This window comes from Lonchura striata, chromosome 4, assembly GCF_046129695.1.
Source record: "Lonchura striata isolate bLonStr1 chromosome 4, bLonStr1.mat, whole genome shotgun sequence".
NCBI lineage: Eukaryota > Metazoa > Chordata > Aves > Passeriformes > Estrildidae > Lonchura > Lonchura striata.
In genome coordinates this window covers 37,386,612-37,399,455 of record NC_134606.1, presented here as the reverse complement: position 1 = coordinate 37,399,455, position 12,844 = coordinate 37,386,612, and the positions used below count along the sequence as shown (strand labels likewise).

The following is a 12,844-nucleotide window of genomic DNA, read 5'->3' as shown; positions in this document are numbered from 1 at the left end:
GCCCGCGGGAAGCAGAATCAGCAGTGACGGCGATGCTGACCCCGGCGGCCCGACGGGCGCCGATTCTGCGCGGTGGGAATCCCCGCCCTCCCCGGGCCGAGGGGGCGGTGCCGGGCGGCGGAGCGGCCGCGGGTCCGGGGGCTGTGCCCGTGTCCCGCTGGCGCTCGGAGGGAGGATGAGCCAGCGCCTCCCCGGGGCTCAGCGGGCGGCGCCGCCCGCGCAGGTACGGGAAGGGCCGGGGCGGGGCAGGCTGGGGCTCCCCCGCGGCCCAGGAGCACGGCAGGGGAGCGAGCGGGGCCGAGGCGGCGGGAGGAGCGGAGCGGAGCGGAGCGGGCAGCCCCCGTTCGCCCAGCGGCTGCTGCGCCCCCGCCGGCCGCACGGCTCCGGCCGGCCGGGACCGGGGAGGGACGGACGTGATGGCTCCTCGCGTATCCCTCAGCTCCTCCGTGTGCCTCCCCCGAAAGGCCAGGGTGAGGGGGGAAATGCCCCGCGTGTTTACAGAGCGTAAACACATAATGTTTGCACCCTGTCACTCCATCCCGGTGTTCTTCGGGGCAGCGCTTGTGCTCATAGGGAAAGTGCGGGCGTTCTGCGGCTGGGAATGTCCAGGGTCTCCTCCCCATGTAACCAACGCTGGAAGGATTATTCTGCATGAGTTGCTCGCTTTATATTGGCTCACGGGTTTGGCTAGTAGGGCCGCTCTTAGACAAGGGAGAGAGGTAATGGGCTCCTGTTGGAACCTTATAATTATATGGGTGTGCAGGTTAGCGAGGTTAAAACTGAGTATTGAGTGCATTCTTTCGTATTATCTTCTGTACTTGTCCAAAATTATTCTCTGCCCTAGCCGAAACCGTGGAAACAGCTGTAAAATAAGTATGTATCAATTCTCACTTAAAATGAATGGCTGTGAATGTGACAGTGGAAAATTGTGTGCTAATAGTGAACTGTGTTCTGAGTAGTGTAGTAAATTTGCTGTGTCACACTTTAAAGTACTAAACTAGGCAAAATAGGGCTTTACCACCAAATTCAAAGTTTTTCTGTGTCTAACCTATGTTAGAATAGATGCTTAAATATTTTTGACAACATGCTGGTAAATGGTAGGCATTTGGGTTTGAAGACTTGCACCTCATTTTTGACGTTGTGGGACCTCTGAAGTTTCTCTTTTAGAGTTTGTGGAAGAAATTGTCAGGTGAATTGGTGCTTTTAGATGCTTTTCTTTTTGGTGGACCTGTGAAGGCATTTATTTTAGGTAGCCCTTAGCAACAGAGATACTTCTTTGCAGATACAGCTATTTGAATGAAGGATGTGTTGGTATGACAGATTTGAAAGCAGATAGTCATCAAAACTCTTTCTCTATTTAAGGAAATGTCAATATGCTGTAATGTAAAATTTTAAAAAAAATATTTGTGCATTATAGGAAACATACCTTTGTGAAGAATAATGAAAGAGAGCTCACCAGCTGTCACTATCACTTTTGCTAAAATAAGTCTTTCACTAACTACTGTAAATTTGATGTCTCTTTGGATGGCAAACAGATGTAAACTTGCTGCAAAGTTATCAGAGTGGGAAGGAGTTCTGCTCTGGGAAAACTACAGGTAGCTTGAAACTCATAGTTTGAAACACAATGACTCTGCATCTCTCTGCAACACATGTGAAAACAGAATTTACATGGTGTTCAGAAAAATGGAGCTTGTTTCTGGTTTGCTTCTGTTTAGTGTTGGTATGTGGTATGTCAGTCCTAAAAATTCTTTGCCTGATAATGGTAGATGTTATACACGGTATGTATTGTAATGTTTCTAGAAACAGGTCTTACTTTTTTTATTCCAAGGTTTTCTTTGCCCAAATTTTTACAGTGCCCTCTTTGAGTGGTTTACTATTCCACTGTTCTCTCTGTGGTGCATACTTGCAAGTTAAAGTAGTCCTGGGTAAAATTCCCCACCACCTTCCTCCTCTCTTCTCCCCTTGTAATAAGAACAAGCCTATCCAAATTCTTGACCAGGAAAGACACTTGGAACTGTTGGCCTTTGTGCTTTGTGACTGCATTGCTCTGCATCACTTTATTTTATGGATTTGTCATCATTTTTCTCATGACCATGTTCATACTTCCTGTTGTGGTCTCTTGCGCACAAACATTTGTAGCAAATTGATGTTTGAGTAACCTGAAAGTGAAAACCCACTCTTCTGGTTACTCTATGAACAGATGGGTCTGGCTGTGTAATCTATCTTCTCCTGTTCAATGAATATACAATTTGGCTTCATCCCCCTACACACTTTGCTTTGGGGTCTGTGTGTGTGTGTGTCTTACCTTGAAGAGCAGAGTTGCATTCCTTGAGTGTAAGTACTAAAGCTGGGACAGCTGTTCCAAGTTCACAATCATTGCCAAAAGGCATTCTAGGAACATTGAGACAGCTTTTTCCTGCTCTTATTTAGCTGACATCATATGCATGTGAATAGGCGTACCTGTATAGATCAAGGTTTCAGGTAAAGTCTTATAATAATTTGGCAGTAGGGATATTTTTAACTTGGTCCTAAATTAAAAAAGTAGAATAGAAGCTCTACTGCTGAAGAGATTTGTGCTGGAAGTGATAGTGCCAATTTGAGTTAATTTCCTGATTCTCAGATTATTTTGCATGTTCCTAAATTTCTTGCTTTGGCACCTTGTCAGCAGTAGTAACTCAATAAACTCCAAAGGTTGTCAGCAGTGGTAGATCATGTGCATGGAACTGCTTTTGTACTCTCCCTGCTTATTTTCCCAAAACTAAGATTTCAGCTTATTTCAGCTTAATGTCTGTGAGCAAGTTCCCAATTCTGCCCTCCTTGTTTCAGTTTTTCCCTTCTGTCATAACCTTAAAGTGCATCTTCTGTGTTGTCTGACTTGCTAAAGCTGTTCAGGTGTCAGGTCAGCTTTTTACCTGTGCTTGTTGACAAGGAGGCTCTGTAATACAATACTTCGTGCTTGTGTATATGCCATGCTTAGCAAACTGAAGATGCTTAGGATAGTAGAAAGTTGACAATTACAAAATTTTAGAGTTGTTTAACTTGAAACTTGTTTTTGAATTTTGGAAGCCTTTATAAAAGATCATCTGAGAGAATAAAGTCTAGCTGGAACAATGCTTATTTAAATTGATTATGATAAGAGGGTTGTAAACATAATTTTTTTTTCTGCTGGGAAATGTGCTCTGCTTTAAAAGTGTAGAAACTGGAAAATGTAAATTGTTGTGATAGTAATTGTACTTAATGAACTGATTTTTTTTATTACTGAGGAAGGGAGCTGATGAAGTAATTCATCGGCTTAATGTGTAATAGAAAGAGTTCTAGACAAAGCTGCTAAAATGGTTACAAATCTGTTTGCATCTGGAGTGTATTTATTAGTTTGTATTATGTAGTAGGTGGTCTTGAGTGTATATTCCTGGAAATGAATGTAAAGAACAGAATTTATAACTCCATAGTGGGTACCAGCAGTTACTTTTAATAACTTGGAGAGTGTCTAGTCAGTTATTTTCCATTTGAACTTTCTAGGCATTCAGCTGTTTTGTTTGTTAAGTATTTTCCTTGGGTTTTCTACTTACAGGATTAGACTGTGCTTATTTGGTGGGGCTAAGGAGGAGTAGTAAATGAAAAAGTTAATTCAGTCCTGAAGCCCAGACCCTTTGATAAAAATAACCTTCACTGTTATTTTTTTTCCTTATTTTTGATATATTGTGATAAATTTCTCTAAAAAGTTCAGAGGAGATGAAGTGCTCAAGTATGTACATGTTTGCATGTTCATACTGCAATAAGTACAATGAAGAAATGTTTCCTAATTGAAATAGTAAAAGTGGCATTTCACTTCAGTACTTTATTTAAATTCCAGATAGAGCTACTGGGGTGATTTAATATTTTGACATCCTGCCAGTTTAAATTCAAGTACTTGTTTTCCTGAAAGATAAGTTTGTGTCTGAGTTCCTTCCACTTTTATCTTCAAATTAGTGTTCTCTGCCAGATTTCTTGGATTTTGATGTGTTATCTACAGTTTTTGATCTACTGCAGCTTTTTCTCTTGAGTTTTCTGCTTTTAATTTGTCTCATGTATATGATGGGAAAAAAATTCTGTTCTCCATATGCTTCCAAACACATTCATTTTCTGATTTTGAAAACTGAATCTGCAGATTTCCAGAGTATATCTAGGAAAGAAACGGAAGATTCCTTAAACTGTTATTTGAATTTTTTTGCTTCTAGTCTTGCAGACGTCTTTAAGTTACTATCAATCTTACAGATTCAACAGTTTTCATCTGTTTTGTGCTGAGATGCAAATATTATTTTAACTTGGGCAGTAAAGCTTCTAAGACAACTAAGAAGACCTAACAATCTGCACTAAGCACTTATGTCATTACCACAGTTAGGAAAATCTCAGTTTTTATTCCTAAGAAATTTTAAAGAATGTGTATTTTCTTTGGATAGGTAGAGGATGGATAATTTTTAATAAATTTGATCTATGAACTCAATGAACTGACTTCATCACTGTGGTTATGTAACACATTTTAGATAACTCACCTTCTTTGTTGTCTGTTAGCTGAGAGCCTTTTAGTAAAGTTTGTTTTTTTAAATATTAAAAATCTCACATGAACCCAATTTCTTTTTTTCCTCATAAAATACCCATGATGAGTCTTGTTTTTAACTTGATACCACTATTGAACAGTAAATTTCTCTCTGGACTCTCCTGCCAGAAACTTGTCTACCGTTTGTAGACCCCAATGAAATACACATAATTTTGGAATGTTTCAACTAGGTTTTACAGCTGGAGAGAAGAATATCCAAGTGAAGGCAACTTGCTGTGCATTCTGAACTGCTAACACACTTGATTTAGGAAATACTTTGCTTTGGTGCCATTTGTGCATCTTCACTACCTTTTGATTTTTTAAAAAAATCTCCTTTAGTTAGAATATCTGTTTTTATTAAAAATCAGGAACAGGCTGTTAACAGTCTTGTTTATTAATATCAGAGGTTCACACACAGATCTTTTTGAAAAACATTATATATTTATTTAATCCTTTGAAAATTACCAGAATGGTCACCAGTAATGGTTGGAAGAGCTGTTTTTAAAAAAATGAGGTGCCTTCTGTGTAGTCGAGAAAATGATGTCAGCCATGAGCAAGATCCAGGTGTTGATCACAGATCAGTCCTTTCTCACCTCGCTGCCTCAACATTGTTGCTTGAGAGGATCCAGAGCAAGAAGCAGAGCAAGTTTGTCGTCAGCACTCCTGGCCTTGAAGTTTAAATAGCTGTACTTACTGCATCTGTGAGTGTATCACTCTACTACTGTGATGTGTCTCCCTTAATGGGAAGGAAGCACTCAAGATTCATAAATGCTCGTAGTCAAAAGGGACAACAAGAGTCAGAGGGGCCTGCAGACAATCAGAAAGTTTTGTTAGTGCATTACACACTTGGCATGAAAGTTGCTATGTTAGTCTATATAAGTGCATGGCAGTGGGCTTTGGATAAAGGAGTAGGGTGAAAGGGAAGAGAGAAAAAGAGATCACTAGTCTGATTCCAGCATCAGTACAGCTGATGAGGTGTCCAAGGTGCTGGGCGCACTCCTGAACTTGCTGGGAGTACTTTTTAATAGATATGTTTCCTCACCAGGAAGGCAGGTTTCTTCTTTTCTGTGCAAATTACCCATTGTGTGCAGTCCATTCTTTCAGACCCTTCTGGAAATGGGCTTGAGAGGTTCAGGGGTCTGGGATAGCCTTGATCCCTCTCTACAGTCTGTGCCCACATCTTGGCCTCATTCCTGTGCTTGTGCTGTACTGTGTTGTGCCTCTCTCTTGGAACTAGACCAAGGATGTTTATCCTGGGGGAGTGCTATCCTACTTCTGCACGGCCCCTTCTCCAGCCAATCTTGTTCCTTCTTATGTTAGTACCAACAAATGTCTGTTATTACCATCAATCCCTGGTTGGCTCCACATCCATCCAGTTATCACTGTTTGGGACATACACATTAGCCCCTTATCTTCTGGGATTCTACAGTTAAACGTACCAGAGGAGAGCCTAGCCTTTTTTGTTTCTGGTGACCAAAGGTTTGTCACTTCTAACAGAGTACAGTGGATATGTTCCTCTTGAGCTGGTGTTTTCTTCACTCCTTTGAAGCTGGAAATTTGTTAGTAGGGAGAGTAAGGACCAGAAACCACCAGGGGTCCCCACAAGATTTCACAAGTAGTAGTCCCGTGTTTTGGAAACCTCTGTAGGATTTTTTTCCTTTATCTCAGTGGCTTTATTGTGTCTCTAAATAAATTTTAATTAAGACCTTAAAAATCTGTGGTTGATGCTGTTATTGAGAAGACACTTGGAATTAAACTGAGGATAGTGGTGCTTTTTCACATTTCAATTTGACAGTCCTAAACTATATTGAACTTGAATGAAATTGTTTGAAAGATTCTCCACTCAGGTGTGACCCTGAGCTTAGGAATCCAAGTTATAGACTGGTCAGTGCATTTTTATGATGAGTTGAAGAAAAGTAGTATGATTAATGAGATTTCTGGTGATGTGTAAAAGCTCTGGTTCATTGTATAACCCTCAGATGACTTCAACACAAGTCCACATTAAAAAGGAGCAAAAGCCTTTAAAAACTGTAAAGAGACACTGTTGTAGTGTCTTTTCATCAAACAGAAAATGACTTAAGACTCAACAAACAATAGTTATGTTGTCTACAATGGAAACTGCAGTCATGGTTCCTACCCTTCAAAAGAGGAGGATGGGTTTTACCTTTCAGTTGTCTTAACAAGTTGCAATGTTAATTCTCATCTGAATATGATCACAGAAGGGACATCAGAGATTTTTTTTTTTGGTCAAGGGAACTCTTCATCTTTTCTTTCCTAGACTGAATATTTGCAAATGTAGGTACTGTCCCATTAGTTTAGATATTAGTACTGTATCTTTCATGTACTTTTGCCTTGCTCCAAAGCAGCAGCCATGGGCAGAGTTGTTTATTGTGATTTGACTAAGGATCAGTACCTGTCTGTGAAGCTAAAACTTTTGAGTCATACTTGCTTTCATACTTAGTTCAGGCTCATGGTAAGGGATTATGATGTTAGCTTTTCTTTTTCTTTTCTGTCCTTCTTTTTAAACTGTTGACTGAAAACCCCTTTAAGAGTTTACCACTCATGGAGCTGCTTGTTACTCTACCTGTGCAGGAGACTACTCTCCAACTCTGATAGCAGAGTTTTTCCTAATGTATCAATAAATGGGGTTTAGTATGCTTAAATTGAAGTATTCAGCTGATCCAGCTAGTTTGGTTGAATGCTATAAAGTATTCCCATTAGTAACTGGCTGTGAAAGAAGCAATGCCTTCCATCAGGTAGGCTTCTATCTTTGTGCCAGTGGGTATAATTCTTCAGCTGTCACAATGTGGGTAGCCATGACATTTTAGGGAGTGGAGATGCAGTGATTTCAAATACTTTATACAAACTCAAGTCAATACCCTTAATGTTTGTCATCATATGACCAGAAGCATGAGTTTGGTATTCATCCGGTAATTAGGCTCTCAGGTTTTAGTTATTTTTTTGTTGGCTTCCTTTTTTTTTTTTTTTGTTTTAACACTAAGGTGATGAAAAGTACTACCAAAATGAGTATTTATTATAGGTTCTGCCTTAGTGAAGATCAGGTCTATAGTGATGATATTTTATACTGGTATTTGTCATAAAAATGAAGAAACTTTTTCAGGCTGGTGTTATATTAAGTGTTTTTAGCTAAGATTGTTAAGATTCAGTAGGACATAAATATGAATACTGAGAGATTTTTTTGCAGTTTTAAAGCTAAGACTGTGCTTTACAAATATTATTTTTTCCTGTGGTTTGGTCTATGTTGTTCTGTTCATGTTTGAGTAGGTCTCTTTCATCCATGTATGTCAGTTTTATTTTGGAAGCAGCTGTGAATGAAACTAGTCTAAGCTTTACCTATGGATACTTTTGGAAACTGACTTTTTATTTTCTATTTCAAGGCAACCTAGGAATCTACTATATAAATTCAAATAGAAGTTTTTGGTTTCAAAACTCAAATAGCCTTAGTTAACTGGCAGTGCTTCTTCATAACTTTGTTTTTCCAAAGATGACTTAAATATTGACCAAGATCCTTTCCTGAGGATCACAGAAAGGTTTGGGTTGAAAGGGACCTGAAAGATCATCCAGTTGCAGCCTTCCTGCCATGGGCAGGGATACCGTCTACTAGACATGTTGCTCAAAGCCCCATCCAACCTGGTCTTAAACACTTCCTGGAATGGGGCATCATTCTCTGGGCAAGCTGTCCCAGTGCATCACCACCCTCACAGTAAAGAAAAAAAGTTTTTGATTTTTTTTTTGGGGTGCTACAGAGAATGATTTTCCTATGTATTTTTGTAAAGGTTGGTTAGCATAAGCGTTCCCTAAATTTTAAGTTTGAATTATTGAGTGTCCGTAAGAATTTTTGTGGTTGAAGCTTAACTTGAAGTGTTAAGACTTTTTTTGTGCCTTTTTGCAAAGAAATCTGATAATGGTCTAAAAAAATTCAGTGAGAAATTCCTCACAATTCATTCACTCATTTTCCAAATCCAGAGTTTGGAAGATGAGTGATGTTCTCATCCTCCTTAAATGTTTTCATATTGCAGATAGAATAAATAAAGGAAAGCTAGATATGCCGAGTCTGTGGTAAAAATGGAAATGCAATTTTCATGCTGGTGAGATTAAGAGTAGCTGCAACATGGCATTTGTTGTAGAACTGTTGTAAAATTATTGTAATTTCTGAGTTTAAAATTTCTTTCTGATGGGCAGGTTTATTTAAAAACTAAAAAAAAGCAGGTTTTAAATTAGTTTAATATGGGAGGTTTAGAATTTAGTGATAAAAGCTTAATTCTGGTTTCATTTTTTGGGCCTGTGTTCTGGCATAGATCCCAATATATATATGGATACATGTTAAAATTTTAATTTAAGAATGGGTGTGGAAAGTGTCTCTGTCATATTATTTATCTGTTCTTGAAATATGCAGTAGTTGAAATCTTAAAAATAAGATTAGATATATACATATATATATAATGCCTGACTATTTTATAACAAGTAGTTACTTTTGAAAGTTCTTAACAGTTAAACCATTTAAAATTGTATATTGTTTTCAAAAATTTTCAGAAAATTACGCTTTGGTTCCTGTTCCTGTATTTTCTCTACTGTAGAACATATTGTTATGTGTAAAGCTTGTATTGATAATTTTTATTACATCTCCTTTTGCTTCATGGGCATATAACATTCTCACTAAGTGCTGTACTCTAGTTGTTGGAAGATGTATGAGAGTTAGAAGACAGATGACTGCCTTTTAGCTTAGTTGTTAGTACTGAACAGAAAAATTTAATTTTACACTGATTTTTTGATTAATCAGGATTCTTAGTTTGAAAAAGAGCTCTTTTGTTAAGATAAATGATTGTGGTTTATTGTTGGTTTGTGATTTTTGTGTTGATTGTGTTTGTTAGATTCTTTGTTGTTGGTAGGTTTTTGTAGTTGTTTTTGATTTTGAACTATTTCAAGCAAATTTGGAATCTGGAAGAGTACTGTAAAGTTTTCACTCTACCCCCCTTCTGGGGAAATAACAAGCCTTAGCTGCCTTTTTTCCTTTGAGATACAGATAAGTGTTTTTATGGTATAACAGCACATTCTGGAGATTTACTGATTCCTTGGATCAGCTGTCAGCAAATGTCTTGTAAAACAGAGTTTTCACTGGCCAGTTTTGTCATTTCCATAGACATGTCTCTGGACTGGAAGTGGTTCCCTCAGCTGACTCGCTTCTGTGCTTGACCTTTTAAATGTAGAGCTTGAAAGAGAAGCAGGATATCTGATGTTGGAGAGCAGAAAAATGCTTGTGGTACTAGACTGCAGAAAACGGCACAGCCTTACGTGCTTTTTCTGCTATTAATGTAGCTGTTTGTTCACTGTTCTCCTTTGCCAATGTACTTCCTGCCTGTGCTGTATTTAATTAGATTTTCCACTATATGCTGTGCCTGAGTGCTCATTACTTTCTTTCCTCTCTCTAGTCATAACAGGTAAGATATCCTGCTTTAGCTCTCCGTTCTTCTAGATTATATTTGTTCTGTACTGCTGCTACCTTTTTGTAACTTGTAATACTGTCACCATAAAAAGCTTTCGCCAAAGCATGAAATACTCATTTTATTTTGATACAAATTTCTTAGTGTTTTTTGAATATTCAAGTAGGAAGTAACTTTTTTTTGTGTGTACATACAGGTTATAAAGCAGCTAAATGGAGTCTGAGCAGCTGTTTCATAGAGGCTACTATCGAAACAGTTACAACAGCATAACTAGTGCAAGCAGCGATGAGGAGCTTTTAGATGGAGCAGGTGTAATTATGGATTTTCAGACCTCTGAAGATGACAATCTCTTGGATGGTGATGCATCCATTGGTAAGTTAATTTCAGTTTAAAGTTTCTCTGGGTTGTATTTTTATGTGTCGTGAGGGATTTTTGTTGGTTTTTATTTTGTTTTGGTTTCATATGACCAAATCTGATCCTTTTCTGTTAAGCTAATGTGTTCTTCAGATAGAGGCTTTAAACCTGAAAGGAGTTGAACATGCTTCTGTGTGCTTGCCTAACAACTATGTTGTGTGGGATGACTTCTCATACAAGGCAGATACTAACAGGCTGCTGACAAATGTAAAACTTCCTATCAAGTAAAAGGATGTCTCTTCTGCAGCTGCCTGGTCTTTCTTCTCTTCAGTGGGATTTTGGAAGTCTCAATGTCTTCAATGTTTCTTTGATTCAAAATTTAACAGGCTGTTTTAATCATTACTTCTAGAGATAAATCTGTTTTGCTTCATTCAGCTTCACCTTTGTAAACAAAAGCCAAAAGTAGGGGTGTTGTTAGAAGCAGCAAAAAGCACAATATGAGCTGAATTTTTGACTAGATAAAAGGTTGTAAAGAAAACTTTCTACAGTGAACACTGTAAAATCACTAAAGTAACATGAAGAAGAAAGAACTGGGAAGCTTTTTTTTTTTTTAGTTTAAGAAAACAGTTCAGGTAGTGAAAGTATTAACATTCATATAGCAATAGTTAAAGAGGTGAACTGAAGGAGGGAAAGAAAGTAATTTATGTTAAAGATGCTAATCTTGTTTAAATGTATACTCTAGTCACTTAGTCTCACTTTGTTTAAAATCAAATTCTGCTTCCTGTATTTTTTTGCTTTTTTTACTGCCTTTGCCTCTTTTCTCCTCCCACTAGTATTTAGTTGTTTTCCTTCCTTGCAGTGTCTCTTCTCCATATGTTTTGCCTTTGCTGCACTTATCAGTTGGATGTTGGTACTGTACTAGATGGTTGTGCCATATCATTATAAGCATCCTTCTCACCTGTATTCCTTCTGTCTAATTAGATACATCTTGAATGTGCAGTTGTTTAACTTGCATACCAATACAGGTATCACAAGCCAGCACACCTTCAATCTCTACATAGTCCTTCTGGCACATTATTTGGAGAACACCAGCACACTAAAGTCCAGTGCTTAAGAGTTGGGAAATTATTAAGTGAACAGCTGACTTACATATATATTTCTTTGTTCTAAGTATCTGACACTTCTAATAAAGTGAGTGCCTTGCTTGTCTTAACATAATATTTATAACCTGTACTGAAAGACTGAAGCTACTCTGGTTATTGTTCATATAAATAATTTCCATCACTTCAAGCATGAAGGAGAAATGAGTTTACAGTAAAATAAATCGTTCCAGAGCCAGTGTTCTGCCCTTTACTTGTTGTGAAATCTGATCCATAAATTGAGTCCAAACAGATGAGGTGGTTGTTTTGTTTGCATTGTCAAAATCACTGCTAATTACTGCACATGCCAGCGGCTCCCATCTTGTTCTAACACTGAAGTAACAGAATGTGGGTTGGTACATAAATAGGAATGTATTTCTTTCTTGGAACTTTAATTTTTTGCTAATGACTTACCTGCATGCCCCAATTCTGGACTTCCTGTAAGAGGCAACAAGAGTAATAAACTTTATTATTTTATTTAACTGAATGGTGATTTATGTGTCTCCATACATGGAAAATGTTTTATTATACAGTAAATAATAAAAAATTATTATAGTAGATGAGTAGTAGAGTATATGAGTAGTAGATCAGAATCTGATGTTAGTTTTCTTTTTAGGGTGGTAAGAACATACTTTGAAAAATGTTACATATAAACTTCCATTCAGGAGGTGAACATCTGTGTTTCTCATTCCTTAGGTATCCAAATGAGTCAGGTGTTTTTTTTCTTCTGTGTTTTTTACACAGCAAATCTCATTGACAAGACAAAACAAGGGCTTTCTTGCACATGCCCATTTTGTAATTCTTTCTTACTTAGCATCAAATGTTTGGGATCTTGTATTATTATTATTACTATTATTTAAATGCTCTTATCCTTTAGCTGCATTTTTGTTCTGTTAAGTGTAAGTACAGATGGATTCAGTATGGACAATATGGAACGTTTCTCACCTCCTGCGGAAGGGCAGGACCATCCCAGTAAGTGGAAGATTACATGCTTCTCAGCACTGCAGGCCCTCCAGAGCATGATGTGAATGCAGAGGCTTCAGGTCTAGCTCTGCGCTTTAGCAGGTGAACCCTGCCAAAATCAGGACTCCTATTTAAAAATACGGTGGTTTGAGTTTGTGGGACTGGAAGAATTTATCAGTCTGGTATCTTAGCAACATTAGCAAAATGGCAACAGTGTATCTGCAGTTCAAATGATTGTGGAAATAACGTAGATAAATTGAAAACTGCATAGCTGCAGAATGTAAGCTTGTAGTACAAATGAGCACAGACGTGAATTTATGCAGTAAGTTGCCATGGACAGTAGAGTATAC

The 12,844-nt window shown here is 38.1% G+C and overlaps 1 protein-coding gene across 3 annotated transcripts in view; it reads left to right on the top strand.

Annotated features, from left to right (window-relative positions):
* The first annotated feature begins 95 nt into the window (after nucleotides 1–95).
* The window catches only part of CLCN3 (chloride voltage-gated channel 3), a 60,351-nt gene continuing 47,602 nt past the window's right edge, over nucleotides 96–12,844 (top strand). For 2 of the 3 annotated variants that reach the window (XM_021555216.3, XM_021555542.3), the window contains exons 1-2: nucleotides 96–223; nucleotides 10,235–10,410. In XM_021555216.3, coding sequence (XP_021410891.1) covers nucleotides 10,251–10,410 — 160 coding nt within the window. In that variant the 5' untranslated portion in view covers nucleotides 96–223; nucleotides 10,235–10,250. Of the gene's footprint in view, nucleotides 224–10,234; nucleotides 10,411–12,844 lie in introns of those variants that run through there. The other variant, XM_021555476.3, reaches the window with a different exon arrangement.